Source organism: Thermobia domestica, chromosome 10, assembly GCF_964235325.1.
Source record: "Thermobia domestica chromosome 10, izTheDome1.hap1.1, whole genome shotgun sequence".
Classification (NCBI taxonomy): Eukaryota; Metazoa; Arthropoda; class Insecta; order Zygentoma; family Lepismatidae; genus Thermobia; species Thermobia domestica.
In genome coordinates this window covers 138,640,784-138,662,850 of record NC_137463.1, presented here as the reverse complement: position 1 = coordinate 138,662,850, position 22,067 = coordinate 138,640,784, and the positions used below count along the sequence as shown (strand labels likewise).

Sequence of the window (22,067 nt, the reverse complement as noted above, 5' to 3'; positions counted from 1 at the left end):
TCGGATGGGAAGTTTTACCCCACCCGCCGTATTCACCAGACGTTGCTCCTTCGGACTACTACTTGTTCGATTGCATGAACAACGATTTGATTGGACAGCGGTTTACTTCTTCAGAAGATATCGAAACATGGGTCTCTGACTGGATCGCTTCCAAGGATGAGGACTTCTTTCGCCACGGAATCCGTACATTGCCTGACAGATGGGCGAAAGTGGTGGCTAGCGATGGACAATATTTTTCTTAAGGTATTTATGTATTTTGTGTTTGTACTACAGCTTCAATGTGTGCGTACCAACCGCACGAATTAATTCCTAGACCAAATATATAGTATATATATATATATATATATGAATTCTATTAAGATGAAATCTTTATTATTAGTAGTAATATTATCATCATTATCATTATTACAAAAGTCAAATGTAGCAATGATTTATGAAAAGTTTTCCTAAGAACCAATTTCATGTATTTAATAATTTGAGTCATTTTAATAGTATTTCAAGAAAGTTGCTGGTTGCTTTTACACCTAAAAGGTCAGTATTAACGTATTTTAAATGTTAGATTCTGTTAAATAAGTAAAAGTTATCAAAAATTAAAAAAGAAGACCCAGAAACGAATAATGAATATTTTTATGTTATTTAAAGAAGTTGACTATAAGGTTAAGAACTGCATCGGTAAACAGTATTAAACATCACACTCATCATTTAGAAGACAGGAAATGCCTGTCCGTTTATTTCAATTTGCATAGATTATGATAGCATTTGATTAGGTTTACTGCCTAATATATATTTTAGTAAATTTCGCTATGCATATATGTAAATCACGAATGTGAGAATAATAGTTAATTCGATAGATTCTCAGGTGATTAACAAAATATCTCGTAGAATAAAACTGCTAAAGAAAACTTTCAAAATTCTTCGAAATGAGGCGCCCGGGTCGAACGCTGCACAGACATTTTGTTAAATTACCAAGATGCAAATAATTTTAATTAGAGCGAATCAAAGACAAAATGTCGATATGTTATAGTGAACGAGTGGCCAAATGTTCGAGTAATTTCTTATTTATTGATATAATTATATATATAAGTATATATGTATGTTAATATTTATTAATGTGTAATCATTTATTGCAATATTTCGCATATACAATTATTTGAAAAGATAGTGAAATTACTTATTATTTTTATCTCATTTTGAGAAATATTTTCTTTGTGCTAAAGATCGATATTAGATTAAATATCACTGTTTTCCAAAAACACTATTAAAAATTTGTAACTAGAAATTAAAGTAATCAGGTCTCACTGTTAGTATTTTGCATACATCAATTCAAGCTTATGAGACTATTCTTTTTGGAAAATTCAACTGCTATTGAAAAGAGATAACAGTTATTGGAGGTAATAAACTTGAGTTTTACATCAAGAGACAAAATCCATCAGATTCCAACCAAAGAAAGTTTTGATGAAGATATCCTCACATCAAGACTGAAAATTTCACAGTAATTTTATAACAAGATAGCTTTCGAAACATCTTCAAATTCTTGGTGTTATTTACTAAGCCCAAATAATTGTAATTTTGTTTATTAAGCTATTCTTCGTTATTATAAGATCATTAAAATGTTTGCTACTGTTGTCTGAACTCTGCGTCACTGTTGTTATTATGGAAAATAGCTTTAGATTCCTAACCTCAGTTGGAAGTGGTAAAGCATTTCTTGTTTCTATTTGATATTATTCCTAGTGTATTAGGGAACAGTTGAGCTGCCCGTCACAGGCATATTAATATAATATATTTTCGGTTTACTATTATTTTAAAATTAAAACTTAATTAAATCAATCGACAACTTAATGTTAGATAAAATTAATCTGTCTATTGAGCGAGACAGTTCGCGCATTTACTTCTACGAAAGCTACACTAGAGAGAACCTTTTCTTTCAGCCTTTCAGCATGAGAAAATCCTTTCGAAAGTTCTATTATCTGCGAATTACATTCCAATCAGCAGCGCACGTTATTTTAAAACATCCTCGAAAGCAATTTTGGGGGAAAATAGATTCTATTATTATAAGCATTATTTTTATATAGATTTTATTTTAAATTTTTCCGTACACGCACAGGAATACTAGAATCGGAAACCTAAAGTTCGAGCACAGTTGAGTCGACTTTAGTTTATCTCGATTACTTTAGATAACTGAAACCCTATATATGCTATATGCTGTATGCTATAGCCCGTTCACAGCAGAAATTTCAAATGCTATAGAAATCTGACATTAATGTATTTCAAAATGGGCGAACCAGAATATAAATTAATTACATTATGCTAGTTAGGCATCCGTCGAACATGAACCGAAGATAAATCTAAACCATGTTGATTTAAATTTGACATTCCTACGACTGAGATAAAATTTGGCTTCCATCGAATTGGGACCGAGGTTAAATTTAAACCAACCTGTTTCAAATTTCACCGACATACAGCTGTAAAATTACCTATTTTGTATTATAAATTTCACTTTAGATGATAATACAGAAAATAATATTGGTCATAAGCAGTACATCATTTTACCACAGATAATACACTGTTATAAATAGCATGTGATTATTTGAAAGATTACCTACCGCAGATTCACTACTCAAAGCAGACGGTGTTATTGCGTAGCCATATTCCAAAAGCGTACAGCATACACGCGACTCTTCTTCGGTAGGCGGAGCATCTTTTACACGAAATTTTCTCTGAGGATAATAGACTTTCTGGAATAAAGATAAAAGTAATTAATTAAATTATATTAATAAACTTATCTTCAACTTTCTTCACCTTCGTGTTCTATCAGTAATTATGTTTACGTATAAGGATATGACATATACGAATTAGCACACTTATTCATCACCTAGAGTTTAATTACCAGTGTACATTGTGCTTCAGCATAAAGTTTTAACCGTCGAACTTTCAACAAATACATATAATGCAAACATCTTTTTCTTATTAAAAACTAGGGTAATTTTTTTTCTGCTTTATTTCCATGTTTTATGATTTGATGATTTTAAAAGGCGTTTGTTAGTAGTTTTTATTTATTTTTTTTAATAACGCATTTGGATGGCAATTAGTACCTCCCACAAATTCATCGACGGCTCCGGAGCCGGTACTGTGACTTACAGTGAGCCGTTGTAAACGAATTCTATGCGTATATCCACCGTCACTGACACACCTATTCCCTACGGACGCACCCCCACGCTACCATTCGGGCCTCTCTGTTGCGCTCCTGCCCTGACTCGGTTAGACAGCATTCGTGCTTTATGGTGGCCACCTAGCACAATCTAGTTTCTGTTTTGTGCACTGTAGTTTTTATGCTACGTCTGCAATGTATTTATACTCATCATAATTACAAATAACGAACCGTAATCACTACCAAGTGATTTTGGGAGAAATTAAATAATACCCATGTATTTTTACCCCTGGTTAAAATTTTCTTTTGGCACTATAAATACTTTTGATTATTTTAATACTTCTATTTCTATTATCGCTACAATGCCACAGTAAAATGGTCTAGTAACTGAACCGGATACTTTAATATAAATTAAAATTTTTGTCTTATTCTATGACAATTTACAATCATTCGTGTGCTTCTATCCTTGTTTGTGAATATAAAAACATTTAAAGCTTTCTTTAAAACTCTAATTCATATTTTATTTCCTAGGCAGGTCATGGCTTTTTAAAAAAGTCCTTCTTTTCACAGTCTTTCCTGAAGTGGAGAAACTCTTCCAAACCAAGTCAAGCATTTCACTTGATATGCATCATGCATGCATGAATACAATGTCCACCTACTTTGCTGACGAACCGTTGTTTTCCTTACAGATATGAAGGACGAAATATTCTTCTCTCTCTGTCTATCTAGTTGTCTGTACATTTCCGAACACTGCCTATCTAATCTGTAACAGATAATTCCAATCTATTTTAGGGATTCCATCCGAGTACTTGGAATTTGAACAGCACTGTTGTTTAGTTAAAAAGTTTCGTTTAGCAGAACTTATTGCTCTTTAATTGCACAAAATTGGTTTTTAAAATCATTTTAATATTATGGCTAGAACTGAACTAAATATTACATGAACTGAAACATTTGTTGGCTGGTTGATTGAATTGAAGTTTAGGATTCTCTTCAACAACCAGACTATATGAGATATGGAACTACAGATTAACGTGGGATCCAAATCACATCGGTTCCTAGTGGGAATTCAGCGTGTCCTCCGCGCTTGAACGTTTGTCACTATTGCGAAAAGGTGTCCGATATGGAGAAATAAATGCTTATTCTGTTAACTTTGATAGTTGTACAAAGGAAATTAACGGTTGAGTGGTATGTCAACACACGGCAGCTCAGAGACCACTTTCAAGATAAGATGATGGTGTTACAGTTATAGATGGTTGAGAGTTCTAAATAATCTATATTTTCTGAAGAATTATTTGACGCGATTGAATTTCTTCTGATATTGCTTTAAGTAAAATGAGGAATCGAAAATTTCAAACGTTTCAAAAGAAGACTGATACCTGATTCTTGTACCGTCAATAAATGCTACCAATGGACAATGGCTAATATTCGGCAAGAAGTTCACAGTATATAAATAGGAACCAAAATAGATAAACCATCGATTCACTAGGATGATACATAGCAAAAGTAGCGATTGATGGAAACTGGGCTAGTGAAATTTCCCTACTCAATTGTACAGCTTCAGAAACAGTGAATTATTCAGGAGTCAGTGAAATATTCAACAAAGCGATGCACTTATTGTGGCTTCATGATATCCGAATGGCGACGTGTTTTTAACAGACGCCTCACTGTATATGGCAAAGGCAGGAAACTTCCTGTACACACCATACTCACAAATTGTTATGAAAAACACACTCAAACTGAAATGATGAAAAACATCTCAGGCCCGAATCTCATCTATGTTGAAACTGATCGAGATCGGTCGGGTAGTTCAACGCGTCTAAAGTCACAAATGTAGTCACTTTCATTTATATATATATATATATATATATATATATATATATATATATCTCCTCCCTCCCCTAAGTTGCACCGTCAAAGTGAAATGATAAAAACCATCTGCCCTAACCTCATCTATGTGGCAAATTTGATCGAGATTGGTTGCGTGGCTCAAGAGTTTCTGCCCTACGTTGTACCGTTAAAGTGAAGTACTAAAAGCCATCCCAGGCCCGATCGTCATCTGTGTTGAAAATTTGCTCGAGATCGGTTCCAGAGTTATGAAATCACAAACACATATACTTTCATTTTTTTTATATATATAGATTGAGGAATGTAGCATTACATACCAAAAAGTTTGACCCAAACGGGAATCGACCTCACGATTACAAATCCTGTGGTTTACCACTGACAAGGGAACCTTCCGAAAATGATAGTTGTAGTGAAAGATGTGACCTATGCCAATTGAAAGAGCTGTAACAGAGATGAGCATTCCCAAAAAATTAGCTGCCCATAGCAATAGGTTCAAGAAATATAAGGGGTGGAAGTTCGGGAAACAGCAAGGTTGGACAAAGGGGGAAAGTGCAAATTTCGCAACAAAAAAAAAAGGGGGGGGGGCACGGCAAAATATAATGCTGACAAGTGATGTATAGAAAGAGACTTGCCACAATAGGGAACAAATGAAGGCCACCAGTGGGGTTAACAGTGTTGCCAACTGCAATAAAAAGTACACGTTTTGCAAAGAGCACTATATGTAGTGAGTGCAATATTCAGTGTCATGTAGAACATAAGATATGACGTGTATAATCAGTGGTACAATCTAACAAAAGAAAATAGAAAAAACAGAAGTACGAAAAATACGGAAAAGACGAAGTTGGCCATAATGCGCCACATTTGATCACGAGCTGTGCATATTAGAATGAACAAAACAAGAAGCACCAACTATGCAGGAAATCGATGTACCTAGAGTCGAAAAGAAAAACGAGTTCCAAAGTTGGAAGCACTGGCCATGAAAATCCAGACAATTCTAATATAGTTAGGCCACTCGCTTCACAAAAAGAAAATTCCGGCAAGAGGCATTAGCCTTCGCAGCATTTGTACATGCTCGTCCACATTGTACGTGCAATTGTTCGAAGAGACAATGGTCCAAACAGAAGATACATTTGCAGTGAGCACCGCGGAATACTGCCAATCCGTCATACATGGTACAATGATCGCCTGTGAATGTCTCGAAACAGTACTCTAGAGGTGTCGGAGCTTTACGTGGTCTTTCTATTACATATCCACATTTGAAAGCAAACATAATCAAAGGCTTGATCTGCTGGGTGTTGCTGCCTGCAGTACTATCACCGCCTATATGATGTATCCAGAGTGTCCCACCTAACTTTGCGACTGAAGTAGTTTCAAATCGAAAAAAATGTGACACATCCAGTTGTGCATTACCCATGTCAGCGGGCGAGAAACTTCTGTGAGACGCAAGTGCCTCCAAGTCCCCCATCATAGGGTCCCAGTGGCCAACTTCAAACTTTCAAATAGCACCATCGGTAAAGTTATATTTCTTTCGATAAATCATGGAATATGCAACAACGCATATCAGAAATATTTACTATATTTCAAAATGGCCGCCAAAAATATCTGCTCGGTGACAAGAACAACGTGCATTTTTGGCGGCCATTTTGAAACCCGTGCTTCATATGGCAAAAATGTTTCTTATAGGCGGTATTGTATATATCCAGAGAAATATCATCCGCCCCCTGTTCCCATTTGAAATGTTGCGGTTGACCCCTCGAGCCTTATGATGGGGACCCTGGGGACTTGCTTCTTGCAAAGTTTTCTTGGCTCTCGACATGAGTACATTCCTGTGCAATTGGATTTGCAACATCTCTTTTCGCTTCGCAGCAATTTGAGATCACAATGTTCGATGCCATGTTAAGACACAACATATATTTGTGGCGGCCATTCTGAAAAACATGCTTCACATAGCAAATGTTTCCTATATGTGTTGTTGCACATTCCATGATCTATCGAGAGAGGTACCACTCGGTCCCTGTTGCCATTTGAAAGTATGAAGTTGGCTCCTGGGGCCCTATGATGGGGATCCTGGGGGCACTTGCTTCTCACAGACTTTTATCATCCCCTAACATTGGTACATTCCTGCACAACTGGATCCGTCACATTTTTGTTCGTTTCTCAAATCTTTCAGGTCACAAAGTTTGGTGGGACACCCTGTATATTCCCACATACGACCCAACCATGACATAATGTTTACTTCTATTATAGGTTGTTGGCTCAACTCAACCATTTCATGTTCCCCGACTTGGCATTGCCTCAATCACTCTAGCATTGATGCATTCCGAGTGATGCCTGTTGCCGGAATTTTCTTTTTGTGAAGCGAGTGGCCTAATTATATTAGACTTGTCTGGATGTTTATGGCCAGTGCTGCCAACTTTGGAACTCGTTTTTCTTTTCGACTCTAGGTACGTCAGTTTCCTGCATAGTCGGAGCTTCTTGTTTTGTTCATTCTAATATGCACAGCTCGTGATCAAATGTGGCGCATTATGGCCAACTTCGTCTTTTCCGTATTTTTCGTACTTCTGTTTTTTCTATTTTCTTTTGTTAGATTGTACCACTGATTATACACGCCATATCTTATGTTCTACATGACACTGAATATTGCACTCAATTCATATAGTGCTCTTTACAAAACATGTACTTTTTATTGCAGTTGGCAACACTGTTAACCCTACTGGTGGCCTCCATTTGTTCCCTATTGTGGCAAGTCTCTTTCTATACATCACTTGTCAGCATTGTATTTTGCCGTGCTCCCCCCTTTTTTTTGCGAAATTTGCACGTCTCCCCCTTGTCCAATCTTGCTGTTTCCCGAAATTCCACCCCTTATATTTCTTGAACCTATTGCTATGGGCAGCTAATTTTTTGGGAATGCTCATCTCTGTTACATCTCTTTCAATTGGCATAGGCCATATCTTTCACTGCAACTATCATTTTCGGAAAGTTCCCTTGTGAGCTAATATGAACACTCCAGCCGAGCTTTTCCTGCCAAAAATATGACAATTTCCAAGGCAACTACTATACTTTCATATCCATTGCAAATGCTATTGTTTTTTTTTTTCCTCGTTTGTTATTTCATTCCAATATGGATGCAAGACGTATGTTCACTGTCTTTCCTTCCAATGGAAATGTTCTTTTACGTATGGAAATGTAGGCGACAAAATCAACATATGCTAACATGTATACATAGTTTCGAAATACTGTTATTAAGTATTTCAATATAATGTTATCTCAACATATCTTATTACACTTGCAAGTAAAAACACATCTGCACATTTTCCCCGATTGCGAAGGCTGGCCTGGGGGAACGAACCTGGCATCATTTGTTGATTTTTCGAGGGTACTAGAAGTAGGATTCAGGAAATTTTTACCTCAGAACAGCCATAATCAATGTGCTCGTTCTTTTAACAATAGAGTGAACATTGTTGAAAAATGAAATCTAACTACCTCAAAGTCAAACTTAGTTTACTTATAATAATAAAAGAAATTTTCTATTGCACAAACTTTGCTTTTAGCAGACTTATATCTGATTTAAACTACTCGCTAAGCAAAGTTAAACATTTATTGTAAAAAATATTTACGTGTACAGTTTCGATAATTATCCACTTTGGCTTCATCAGACACGTAACGGGGGATTCCTAAAATTTAGCACTCATGTTTACCCGTTATATACTTCGCTAATATTAACTGGATGTTCTTTTGTACGTTACAAGTTATTAGCATAGTCCATCATCTTTAATCACACGGAGTTTTGTTGGAGTGAAGTAATTTATAACAGGGATATTGTATCATGGATCATAAAGGACTGATTTCTCGAGTGTACACCTTTTGTGATAATCACATTAATAAAGGAAAAAAGTTAATCGCAGATCATTTTAAACAAGAAAATGTGCCTAAAACAACTATATAACACTATATTTGTCGTTTGAGAAAAGGGAATATCACCCAATCGGAAATCAGGATCAAGTCGGAAAGCAGTTGTAATGAACAAAGTTAACATTCGTCGATTGGAGCAACAAGTCAACAACGAATCAGATTCACTATTCCTACGTTTTGTTTGAACATATCAGTAGCATAGTCTTGCTCTCCTCCTACTATATTGCAATCCCTCTCCTGACTCCATACGATTAGAACTCTCAGAATTTCAGAGTAAAAAACCGGGACACACTATAAAATTTACACTAAAAACTGGGACACCCTATGAAAATTTGTAGTAAAGTCATAGTTATACACTGGCTTTTCGCTTAAATATCAGAATTAATCAAATAATAGGTCAACACTCACCAAAAGTAAGTGACAGAGAGCAAATTATTAATATCAGCCGAGTATTGCTTACCAATAAATGCGTACTTTTAAAATAGCGCACAAATGATATTAACTTATATTTTAGAGAAAAATATCGGGACATTTGAGTTTTAAATAACTTTTGGAGAACAAATAATACAAATCCGGAATTGTTCTGGCTCAACCGGGACGTCTGGAAGTCCTATATATAGCGCTCAACCGCGATAATTTTACTAATATTCCTTTCTTTACATGTTCTATCAAACACACTGTTTCATTTCGCAGCTTGGTATCTTCATTTAGAGCCTTCACTTCTTAGATTCATTAGTGAAAATTATTTTTTTCCTATTTGAATTTACTCAAATATCAGGATTGTATTAGGAAAAATAAAAGTACAAGAAGAAGAAGAAAAAAAGAGATTTTATCATGAATGGAGAGTAAAATTCACGATAACATGGAATATTTGAACTTTGAAAAGTTTAAAAGAATGCAAGGATCGTTTTTATTTATCGAATACAACATAAATTTAATAATTAATTACGCTTTTACAAAACCTCCTTACTCCTTTAATTTTGAAAACTTACGCTTCTATGCAGGTGAAAGTTATCAAGCATAAGTTTATCTTCTTTATTCCGCCCTATAAATTTGTTATAAATACGTTTGTTGCTATTATTATTATTATCGCCTCTCGGCCTTTGGCCCAGTGGTCGCTCATTTCTTTAAGGTCTTTTTTTCTTTTCTGGCCAGTTTCCATTTGTGAGCGACTATCCCTGTCTCCTCGTGGCCGGGCTGGTAACACTGCGGGCAGTAAGTCGGCCTTCCAACCTTCATGGTGGGACGTGTGTTGCAGAAGGGCTTCCATGGCTGAAGGGAATTACTAGTTTTCCTTTGTTTATGTTCCTCACTTGGTAGGCTGGGCCGTGTGATCTTCTTTTAGATCCTAATGCAGGTCGAGAAGCGAATTTTTGTGAACATTGTGTATTTTGTTTAACCTCTTTTTTTGTTCTCTTTTTTTTTTTTTAAATTTTAGTTCACATACTAGGGCAAGTAGTGTGTAGAATAGTTTTGTATATATGAAAGTGAATATTGAATTTATTTAGACAATATACTATGGCCCCTATTGGCGAGAATTGTCCTTTTTGTAGTCAGCCCATTTATGGTAGACAAAAGTTCATCAAATGCAATAATTGTTTAATTGTCATTTTACATGTGTTGAATCACACTCGAAAATGGACAGTAGTTCAATTCAGTTGTCCGAATTTTTATGTAATAATTGCATAAAGGGTGATAGGGCTAGTGAAGGTGATCATGGTGGTCTTGAAAGTTCAACTTTGAATAAAAATTTGGAAAATAAATTGAATAACCTGAAGAGTGTGTTTCTAAGGGAATTTGAAGGCTTGAAAGAGGAAATTGTGCAGTTAAGGTCCCAAAATGAAAAACTTAATGAATTACTTTTGAAAAAATCTTGTAATTGATGAAGGAATCAACAGAACCTTCTCATAAGAATTCAAAGGTTGTAGATGTAAGTGATCCGGATCAATTCCCTGAATTAACTAGAAATGAGAATATACAGTTTCTAGATTGCAGCCAGGAAGAAGTAGAGTTTGACAGGAATAAAGAACAATGCATTCAAGTCATTTCACGTAATTAAAAGAGATTAGAAAATAAAAGATCAAGAGAGACAGACAATAGAGGGAACTTCAGTACTGGTTTAAATAAAAATCAACGTAAGGTGATTTCTGGTAGTGGTTCTGACTAAATTGATTTGGTTGCTAAAGTAGAAAAAGAGCATTATTTGTTACAAGATTTGATCCATCAGTAAATGACAGCGATGTTGAAAATATTGTCAGTGATAGAAATGTAACTTATGTCAAATGTACTAGATTAAAAACCAAATATGACTCTTTTCATGTTGAGGTGTTTGACACTGACTTTGGAATTATTAATGATCCTACGATTTGGCCCAGTGGTATAGTAATTGGTCCGTTTTATGTAAACTCTTAACAACTAATTCCAAAAACCAGATTAATGACGTGAACAACAACTAGTTTAATATGGAAGTCCATATCTGGTATCAAAATATTCGTGGACTTAGAACTAAAGTAATATATTTTTTTTTCTTCTGTTGCTGACTATTCTTTTGATATTATTGCTGTAACAGTCATAGTTTAATCGCAATCAACATACCACCATCCATTTCATAAAGATAGGCCCCTGACTTCGCGGTGCTGCCGTGACGTCCAGTCAAAACTTATATTGGATTGGCGTACCTCGTTGGAATTGCTGGAATGTTGTCTTTTTAATACTTAAGACATAAACATTTTCTTTGTACTATGTAGTGAGAAAAAAATAAAAATTAATGAAAAAGGTGCGTATTTTTTCGTACTTTTTTGGTAAATCAATGTTTATAGGGCTATATTTCAGAAAAGAGATCACGTGAAATAATTTCCTGTGTACAATATGTAGATGCATCCATTAACTGTAAGTTGTGAAAAGTTCGATTTTCATCACTTGATATTTTTTGTGTAATTAGAACAAATGCACGACGCTCTGATCTCCTTTACCATGGTAGGCAGAGAAACGTACAAAACACTGTTCGAAAATTTGGAAGTCTAGTGTTCCAAATATTTGGAACTATTAACAAAAAAGGGTTTAGTTGGTAGAGTATTTATTAAAAAAAAAAATGTTTACTTCAACATATTCTCTGCGTTAAGCGGTGAGCCATGTTGCAGCCCAATCTTTAAATTCCCCGCGCTTATATGAAGAAACAGCATACAGTAATTGGAAGTGCGGCAACGCTGTCGTGCAGTGTTGTCGCGTTCAGGAAGCTTGTAGCGCGAAGCCTACTTCATAAGAATGTATTAGGAAAAAGTATTATTATAACCTTTCACAACATCATGAAAATAATAATAATGCATGTACACTCATGTCCAAAATTATTGTCACATGTCTATAAATATGTTATTGTAGGAGTATAATTTGATAACGAATTCGCCTGGTATTTCTTATAATGTTAGTATATGTATAATCGGCAAAGACATGTATGTGGCAAATTTCATGTCAAAAGAGCAGTAAATAAGAACAATAAAACGAAAATAAAATGTTCTTATCCATTTAGCAACATTTTGTTTTACTTGTGCTAATTTTCGTATTTATAGTTCTTTTCCTATGAAATTTACCACAAATATACATTTCCCGACTCTACATATAGTATCAGTATTAAAAGTACTCCGCAAAATCATTATCAAATTATATTCTTACACAACAGTTATAGATATGCGACAATAATTTTGGACATGAGTGTACACATTTCAATTTAATCGAAATAAAACGTTGAAGTAACAATCAAAAAACTCATCTCTTAATCTATTTACTTCATTCACTTTCGTCATGGCTTTGTTGACTCATCGCTGCTCCTGCTATCTTCCTGAATACTTATCTCCTGCTCCTGCTTAACAATGGCTCCATTTCTACCTCAAGATCTATCAGTATACACACTTTCCAGCTTACGAACATGTTAAAGGTTAAAAAGAAATGTATTGTAGTCTTGGCAATCACGTGTTCACCCAAGTTCTGCGATCAGTTCCCCTGCCGAATGTACAGTAACACAGAATGGGTCCTTTGTTTTATTTCAAGGAAAGAAATGAAATGAAATGAAATCTTTGAGTTTTACGTCCCACGGTTATGCCGGTTAGGCTAAAGGAGACGGTGGGAGGAAACGGGAGAACCCCGAGAAAACCCACGCACACGGTGTTTGTCCACCACAAAGTCCACTTGGCGGGGATTTCAAGGAAAGAAAACTATGCAATGTGTAGGTGACGAGAACTGTTTTTGCGTCTAATCACGTCGCACTGATTACGTTTTCAACACTTCCCTTCAGTTCGTAGGCGTCAAAAACTTACATACGCACTCACATCATATGGGTTCATTGCAATGAGACGGACGAATGGACATTTATATTTTCCTGAGTAGGGTTATATTTCGTGCTTTTTGATTGAAAGGAAAATATGGATATTCCTTTACGAGCGGCAGTATTACAAAAAGAAGAGGCGAAATTTTTAGAGATGATGAAATTGCAGAACTGATGAATGACTCCGACTCAGACGGTTATGAGTTAGTAATTAATAGTAATGACATTGATTATTCTGTGCTCAGTGGCGTATCCGGGAGTGAACAAGATAGTAACTATGTTTCAAGTAAACCTGAGGCTGCGCCGGGAAAGAGAAAAAACGCGTCGTTCCTATTCAAAGGCAGATTCTGATGTAGCTTGTAGCGATAAAATTCAAGCAAATGCAAAACCCCTGTTTAATGGTGTCCCGGGAATTCATCAAAATGCTGGGCTTACAGAGTATTCCGCATATAAAATGTTTCAGTTGTTTTTACCGATGAAGTTTTATAGTAAAAAGAAAAGTTGAGTTGATTTTGAGTTTAACGTCCTGTTCAGCAGCGAGGCTATATGAGACGTGGGCCTACTGATTAACGTGGAATCCAAACTACGTGAGCTCCCGCCAGGAATAGTAGTAAAAGAAATGAATCAATACGCAAAACAGCAGATTAAGAAAAATTACTAAAACAAAAATCTTTGTTTTCTAAATGAAAGCGTGTTACTTCAATTGAAAACAAGGAACTTTTTATACTAATTATTCACATATGCCTTGTACAGAAGCCAGCTTTACGCGATTTTTACAAATCAACTATGCAAGAGCTATTAGTATGTCTGTCAAGTGGTGGAAGAAGCTGTTTTTTCTGCTGTTTGACTTATCACACATGTCAATGCTCATATGCTGTACAGGAAGAAAGCAGGAAAACATATCGCACTTCGAACTTTTTATGCGAATGTAGCAGATAAACTGCTGCACTCAGCAGGCATTGAAGTACAGAGACCTTCTACCTTCACCAGAGGTAGAAGACTGGTAGCAAGGGGCCATTACCCATAGAGAGTTTACCCCCAATATCTGCAAATTCTAACAGAGTAGGACAAAGGAGATGCAAAGTGCGTAGCATCCGCACGGTGAAAGGAAGTTTTTAATAAATATTAGCGTTTATTGCAGGGATGCAAATAACCACTCACCTGGGGCATGTGTTCATCGGTGCGGGCGAGTATTTAATATCATATGGAATTTAAGTAAATTATTTTTATTATGTGATGTGAGCTAGTAACTTTTTTCTTGGGCGAGTAAACTTTTGATGCTTATTTGCATCCCTGGTTTATTGTATGATATATAAAGTTGGACTTTGCATGGGAAAGTGCTACGAAATGTACAACACTAAAGAGAAGTACTGGGACTCCTAGATCTGAAAACAGATTTTCTGTGAAGTGTAAACTCAATATTACATGTCAACTAAGGTTGTATCATATAATAAACTTTGTGCGTGTATCTGTTTCTGTGCAAGTGTATTTTGTACTGCGTGCAGTAAGTGAAAAATTCACAAAAAGCAACAAATTTTCGAGGACCATCGCATGCAAATCCAAACAAGATAAGAGTTCGCTTTTCTAATTTTGAACATTTGGCACATTTACTGTATATCCTGTTAATTTCTAAGAAATTGGTTTAAAATCTGTGGAGACATAAAATTTTAAAAATATCTCTAAAAAGTGCCGGACAGTGTGCGTGACAAGTTTAAATACCCGTCCGGCTGAGAGTGTATACGCGCCAGGAAAATGTGGCAACGTAGCACTCCGTATAAACTGCGATAGCGAAGGGCGCAAAGCTGAAAAAATCATAATGTCATATTTGTGATTGTTTATCTTTTAAAACAAGTCAAAACAGTTTGGTTGAAAAAGCTACTTTAAGATCTTTCTAAAAGTTTTTTCAGACTGTTAATACACCGCAGCAATTCAGAGATAATGATGTCTCACTTTTTAGTGAATAACAAGAAAATTACTACGTGTTGAGTAATGAAATTTTCAGAACTTACAGGTAATGTATGCATCTACATATCGTCCACAGGAAATTATTTCATGTTCTCTCCTTTCCGAGATATAGTCCTATAAACATTGATTTACCAAAAAAGTACGAAAAAATACGCACTTTTCATTAATTTTTATTTTTTTCTCACTACATAGTACAAAGAAAATGTTTATGTCTTAAGTATTGAAAAGACAACATTCCAGCAATTCCAACGAGGTACGACAATGCAATATAAGTTTTGACTGGACGTCACGGAAGCATCGCGAAGTCAGGAGCCTATCTTTATGAAATGGATAGTAGTGAGTATTTTCCTGAAACTTATAAATGTTTTCGTTCTGATAGGAATTATATTGCTAATCAATGTCGCAGAGGTGGTGGCGTTTTACTAGCAGTTAAAACAAACATAAGTTGTCAAAGGAGATTTGATTTAGAATCTGAAACTGAGTGTGTTTGGATTGAGACTGATACATTGAATGGAAAAAAAATATTACTAGCATGTTGCTACTTTCATCCAACTTAATCTGTTACAAGATTTATGAACTATCTTAATTATGAGAAAGAGTGTCAAGAGTGAACTTTTTGAACTACGAAATAGTGATTATTGGTGATTTCAATATAACTAAAGCTGATTGGACGAATATAATTTTTTTAAATGATATAAACTATTATTCTAAATCCAAGGCTAAAATTTTATTCAATTTCTTGGATGATATGAATTTGAATGTTGATTCTGGGATGTCTGGTCTCGATCTAATTCTGTATATTACCTATGTACAATCTAGTAATAATCTAGCACCTCTGGTTCCGCCTGATCAGTATCACGATCCTATTGAAATTGTTGTCAAATTATCATCTCTAATACAGGAGATACCAAGTGATAGTTTTTTTGCTATATCAGAAGGGTGACTATCTTTCTTTATATAGAGAAATCCAAGGGCTTCCCTGGGCCACTATTTTGTTGAATTAAGATATTGATACTGTCGTTCAAAATATTAGCGATGTTATATTGGAAGCAATTAGGAATAATGTTCAATTCGCAACTAAATCAATTTCTAAATATCCATGATGGTATTCTCGTAATTTAATTTATTTGCTTAATAAAACGAATAATGCTCATAAGAAGTATAAAATAACCCAATCTCCTCAGGGTTATAATGTATTTTCCAAATATCGTTCTAATTTTAAGAATCAACTTCTTATTGATAAAACTATATATTATAGTAAAATTGAGAAAGGCTTAAAAAATAAGCCTAAAAGTTTTGGAAACACACGAAAAGCGAAATTAATACTAAAGAAGGTCATAATGCACTATTAGTTAAGAAGGAATTGGTCTCTGATCCTCGATTATCTGAGGCTATGGCCAAGCAATTTGAAGCTGTTTATCACAAAGACGAAATTAATGTAAATGATGGTAATGATACTTCTATAGCCAATCAATTTTGTAGTGATCAAATATCTTTTAACACCAAACAGGTACTTGGTTATTAAAACTTTGAATGTTAAAGCTTCTGTAGGTCTTGATCAAATTCCGATTTTTATAATTAAAGGTATATCTGAAATAATTGCTCCAATCTTGACATCATTGTTTAACTGGAGTTTCTATCCAATCATCATTCTCATTTCTATCCAAATGTATAGAAAACTGTTGCTGTAACTCCAATTCCGAAAACTGATGGAAGAATTGTAACTGACTATAGACGTATCTCTATTCTTGATGTAACACCTAAAATTTTTGATCAACTTATTTATAACTATTTTTACAGTTCCGTTGAACACTGTATTATTCCTGAACTGTATGGATTTATGAAAGGCAAATCTACGGAATTAAATCTGAATAAGTTTTTGACATTGGTTTCTCCTGTTGTTCATAATCGTGGTCAAGTCGATACAATCTATTTTGATTTTGCTAAAGCTATCGACAAGACATCTCATTATATTCTTCTTAAGAGCTCCTCCGTGGCTAAGCGGTTAGCGTACGCGCCTTTGGCGTGGGAGACCCGGGTTCGATTCCCGGCGGGAGCTCATGTGGTTCGGATTCCACGTTAATCAGTAGGTCCACGTCTCATATAGCCTCGCTGCTGAACGGGACGTAAAACTCAAAATCAATCAATCAATATTCTTCTTAAGAAACTTGACTCCTTTGAAATTCCTAAGTCTTTGATACTTTGGTTCGCTTCCTACTTTTTTGGTCGTAGATTTGTGGTCAGATATATGGGTTGCAAATCATCTGTGTACAATATTTCTTTGGGTGTTCCTCAAGGATCTCATTATATTCTTCTTAAGAGCTCCTCCGTGGCTAAGCGGTTAGCGTACGCGCCTTTGGCGTGGGAGACCCGGGTTCGATTCCCGGCGGGAGCTCATGTGGTTCGGATTCCACGTTAATCAGTAGGTCCACGTCTCATATAGCCTCGCTGCTGAACGGGACGTAAAACTCAAAATCAATCAATCAATATTCTTCTTAAGAAACTTGACTCCTTTGAAATTCCTAAGTCTTTGATACTTTGGTTCGCTTCCTACTTTTTTGGTCGTAGATTTGTGGTCAGATATATGGGTTGCAAATCATCTGTGTACAATATTTCTTTGGGTGTTCCTCAAGGATCCAATTTGGGTCCTCTTTCTTTATAATATATATAAATGATATTGGTAAATCTTTGAAGTGTCCCTTTCTAGTGTATGCAGATGATTTGAAGATTTTTTCTAAAATAGTAAATTGTCAGGATTACTTGAAATTAGAAGGTGATATTAACTCAGTTTATCAATGGTCCATTCAGCATGCATTACCTCTGAACATGAATAAAACCAGAATTATATCGTTTTCTAGGAAAACGAATGTATTTTTTTTTCTCATATTTAATCAATCATCATACAATACAATTTGTTTCAATTAATAAAGATTTAGGTGTTATGATGGATATTAAGCTATTATTTGATCAACATATTTCTACTATGATATCTAAAGCCAGAAGGAATCTTGGACTTATTAAATGGGTTGCTAAAGACTTTAAAGATATTGTAGCCTGTAAAATTTTATATTGTGCTTATGTTTGATCTCATCTGGAATATGCAACCGAAATCTTGTTAGTATTGCTCAAGTTTTTGAGTCAATTCAAATCTCTTTCTTGGCCTGGCTTAGATTGAAATTTAAGTTGAATGAGATGACTATTTGGGAGATTCTCGCTAGAGCCTTTCTATCTGAAGTGTACCCCTTCTGGCGCTGCTGTCGATGTGTTTTCCCGAACCTCCCTCGAAAGAGGAGGGACAAGTTGCTGCAGCCGAGATCTTTCGATTGTTAGATGCCGAAGCGTTGCCACAATGAATTATTTCAAGGACTTCGCTGTGCTCTGTCTTGTTAGCCGTTCTAAGTAGCCTACTATCTTCACTCGTCAAGACCAACCGACTGAATGACCAATTGGTAATACAGCTGAAGTCATTCACTTCTTTTCCCTAAGCAAAGAGATGGCTTCCTCCGTCAGGGTGCGGGGGTGGGACCGAAGTATAGTTCGCATATTTTCCGATGGCATACCTGAGAGACAGGCTCTAGGCTTGATTTGCTCCCTCTTGATGTTAGGAGAAATCTGAGGCAATAAGGCTTATTCATGATGTAATACATGCTAGGGTGAACCTAATTGAGTTCCTTCGCATAACCCTAGGGACTACCGATCTATTTTATGTAATAACAAATTAATTGGTATTCCATTATTTATTAGTGTCGAGAATATAAACAAAAAATCTCTGAAAATCGACCTATTCAATGTAAATTTTGCTCTGTTTAAAAAACAATATTTAGAATGTGTTATCAAGTAAATATATAAATTCGCCCTTGTTTTGTCTGGTATATTGTCTATTAAATTCCAATTGTCTTTTGTTTGATGTACGTTTATTTTTATCTACTCATGTTCTTTGTTATATATATTCTTTGGAAATTTTGTTTAAATTTATTAGTGTTCATTATATTTTACTTTGTTATACATTATATCACAGTTCTTAATTTAATAGATACTAAACTGAAGGTTATGTTGAAATTTCATTTTGTAGATTAAGCTTGTATCAAGTTCGTGTATAACATATAATTTTATATCTGATCGAAATATTTGGATGTACCATTTCCTTTTAACTTGTTTATTTTGTATTTACTTTGATGTAATCCTCCATTGTATATTCTTTGTATATTTGTAACTATTTATGGCTTAGGCTGTGGTCACTACTATCAATAAATTCAAATTCAAATTTTTATTATTATCGTAATTATCTTTCTTTGAGAATTAAATAGTTAGGTTTTCAATACCAATTTCTTTATACTACACACATATTACAGACTGAACTTAAAAAATCCGGTCATCGATAATCCGGTTCCTTCAGGTTATCAGTATGGTTTCCAGAGCAAGTTTTCAAATTTCCCGTGTTGGCTCACCACTATTTTCTGGAAGTGACTATTATGTTTTGATAGCTCTGAAGTCAATAATAGTTGTCAGGACCTGCTTGCACTAGCTAACAGGCACTCTTCCCCATTCTTTCTCATTTCACCATCATTTATGGCTGCGTAACTCCATTATGAATTTAGAAAAGATTTATATAAACATTAAAATTTCACTTGCGATTGATTTAGTGTTTAATTTTCCTTCTTTAAAAAACTGTACAGATAGTAAGTAATTTTCTGTTAAATATATATCGGATCTATAACCATCTACTGGCACTACTCAAATCTAGAGATGGCCAGATTTCTGAATGTCAACGAACGTGTATATGTATTTCTACAGTACTTCCGTACGTCAAACCTGGTAAATACCGTATTAGAATGTCAGAGCTCATAGTGGTCTGGTCTCTTCTACATAGTTGAAAAAAGACCAAACCAAAAGCACACGAAAAAGTGACCAAAATCTCATCAAAAAGGAACTTTAAGCCCTGATTCCAAATTTGCGCATAAATTGAATTTTACAATTTTTTTCAACCAACATATAAAAGTCTCTGTCAAATATAAAAGTGGGAGGGGAGAAAATAGTACAAGTGAATAGTTTTTGATATCTGGGCAGTATTCTTAGTAATAACATGAAGTACGAACGTGAAATAAAAGCAAGAATAGGAATGGCGAAAGAAGCCTTTAGGAGGAAGAAAAGTCTGTTTTGTGGAGACCTTGAATAAAGAGTTGAGAAAAAGACTCAGAAAATGCTTCGTGTGGAGTGTTGTACTGTATGAGGCGGAAACGTGGACATTACGTAAAGGTGATGAAAATCGACTGGAAGCCTTCGAAATGTGGGTGTGGAGAAGAATGGAAAGAATTAGTTGGGTCGAACGGAAAACGAATGAGTGAGTGTTAGAAATGGTGGGTGAGAAAAGAACAAACACTTTTAGATATTATTAGGAAGAGGAAGAGAAACTGGTTGGGACATTGCCTAAGAAGAGATTGTATCATGAGGGACGTCCTAGAGGGTATGTTGGCGGGAAAGAGAGGGAGGGGGCGAAGGCGACTACAATTTATTTTACTTAAGTTTGTCAGCTAATTAAAAAAAAAATAGATTACTTGTGTTTAGAGTTTCATTATTAACTACATATTTGCACGGTTCTCGAAGAAATAATAGACACAGAAGGGTTCTGAAACCCACCTTGAGAGCTGACTTGGTTCACATGTGGCAGCACAGCTGCACATGGCAGCAAGTACTGAAGTTTTCAGAAGAATAATGAGTAACAAGTTTCTGCCTTTTCCATTTATATATATATATATATATATATATATATATATATATATATATATATATATTTAGAAAACTGCCAATGCAAAACATAAATCACGAAAAAATGACTTTACCCCCCCCCAAAAAAAAGTAACTTTTAGTGACAAACCTAAAAAAAAGTAACTTTTAGTGACTAACTTCAAAAATGTAACTTTTAGTTTAAAAAAAAGTGACTTGCTATGAGCCCTGCAATGTTAAGCTCAGCTCTGAATCAAATACCAGAGTTGAATATCGATATCTTAAATATTTGTACTTCTTATACTCGATTAGAAACTAGGAATATTGCACAAAATTTCAAAAGAATCAAATCTTTATTACGTTAATACAGAGACCAATGTCATAATGTACCTCGAAACAAGTAAGAAAACAAACAAATTACAATACCTTAATGGCACGAATAATTGACAATGCTTTCTCCTGGGATGACAGCAAGTGCTTATCTTCTGGAAAGCTGTATTGTTTATTAAACTGACTCTCTGAGTATGAACGGATGAAATCACCCATTTCTTCTCGTGTTTCAATAGCTCTCTTCACAAGCCACTATATTAAAATAAATAAATAAAACGTATTAAACCACTGTTCCCTTGTTGTACAGATTCACATACATAATAAACTTCTACTTTCTAGGCACTAAAGCCGGTGGTCCTGTGATAATGTCCTCGCACAGCGAAGATAATGTGATTAGCAAAGCCTATAATGTAAGTCAATCTTATATGATGATTTAAAATTCAACTGCACGGGGTTCAATCCGGGTCATGGTTCGAACTCCACGTTAATAATTGATTATGTTTTTAACTTCAGAGTAGAATATAAAGGACGTAGAATAAAAACATATTCGAATTAACCACTGAAATATTCAAATACTGAATGAAAATTTATCGACGTCTTTTCCATATTGAATACTGTAGTTAAATATAATTCTTACCAAATAGTCGTGAAAGCATATTCCGAATGAGATATTATGGCCTATGTACTTTCAAGTCGGAATAGAAATCATACATAATATTTCTTTCGAATATTGTATATTAAAATTATCTTGTTATAAAGTAACATGTATCAACGGAACAATTACAAGAAAAGTAAAACATCCAATGACAACTTTTTCAAAACAGT

General features: G+C 35.0%; 1 protein-coding gene across 5 annotated transcripts in view; it reads right to left on the bottom strand.

The window, feature by feature from the left end:
• Positions 1-22,067, bottom strand: part of fidipidine (coiled-coil domain-containing protein 93) — a 327,823-nt gene that overhangs the window by 255,247 nt on the left and 50,509 nt on the right. For all 5 annotated transcript variants that reach the window (XM_081728605.1, XM_081728609.1, XM_081728608.1 and 2 more), the window contains exons 5-6: positions 21,339-21,494; positions 2,604-2,735 (exon numbers count right to left, since the gene is read on the bottom strand). In XM_081728605.1, the coding sequence (XP_081584731.1) occupies positions 2,604-2,735; positions 21,339-21,494 (288 nt within the window). The remainder of the gene's footprint in view (positions 1-2,603; positions 2,736-21,338; positions 21,495-22,067) is intronic.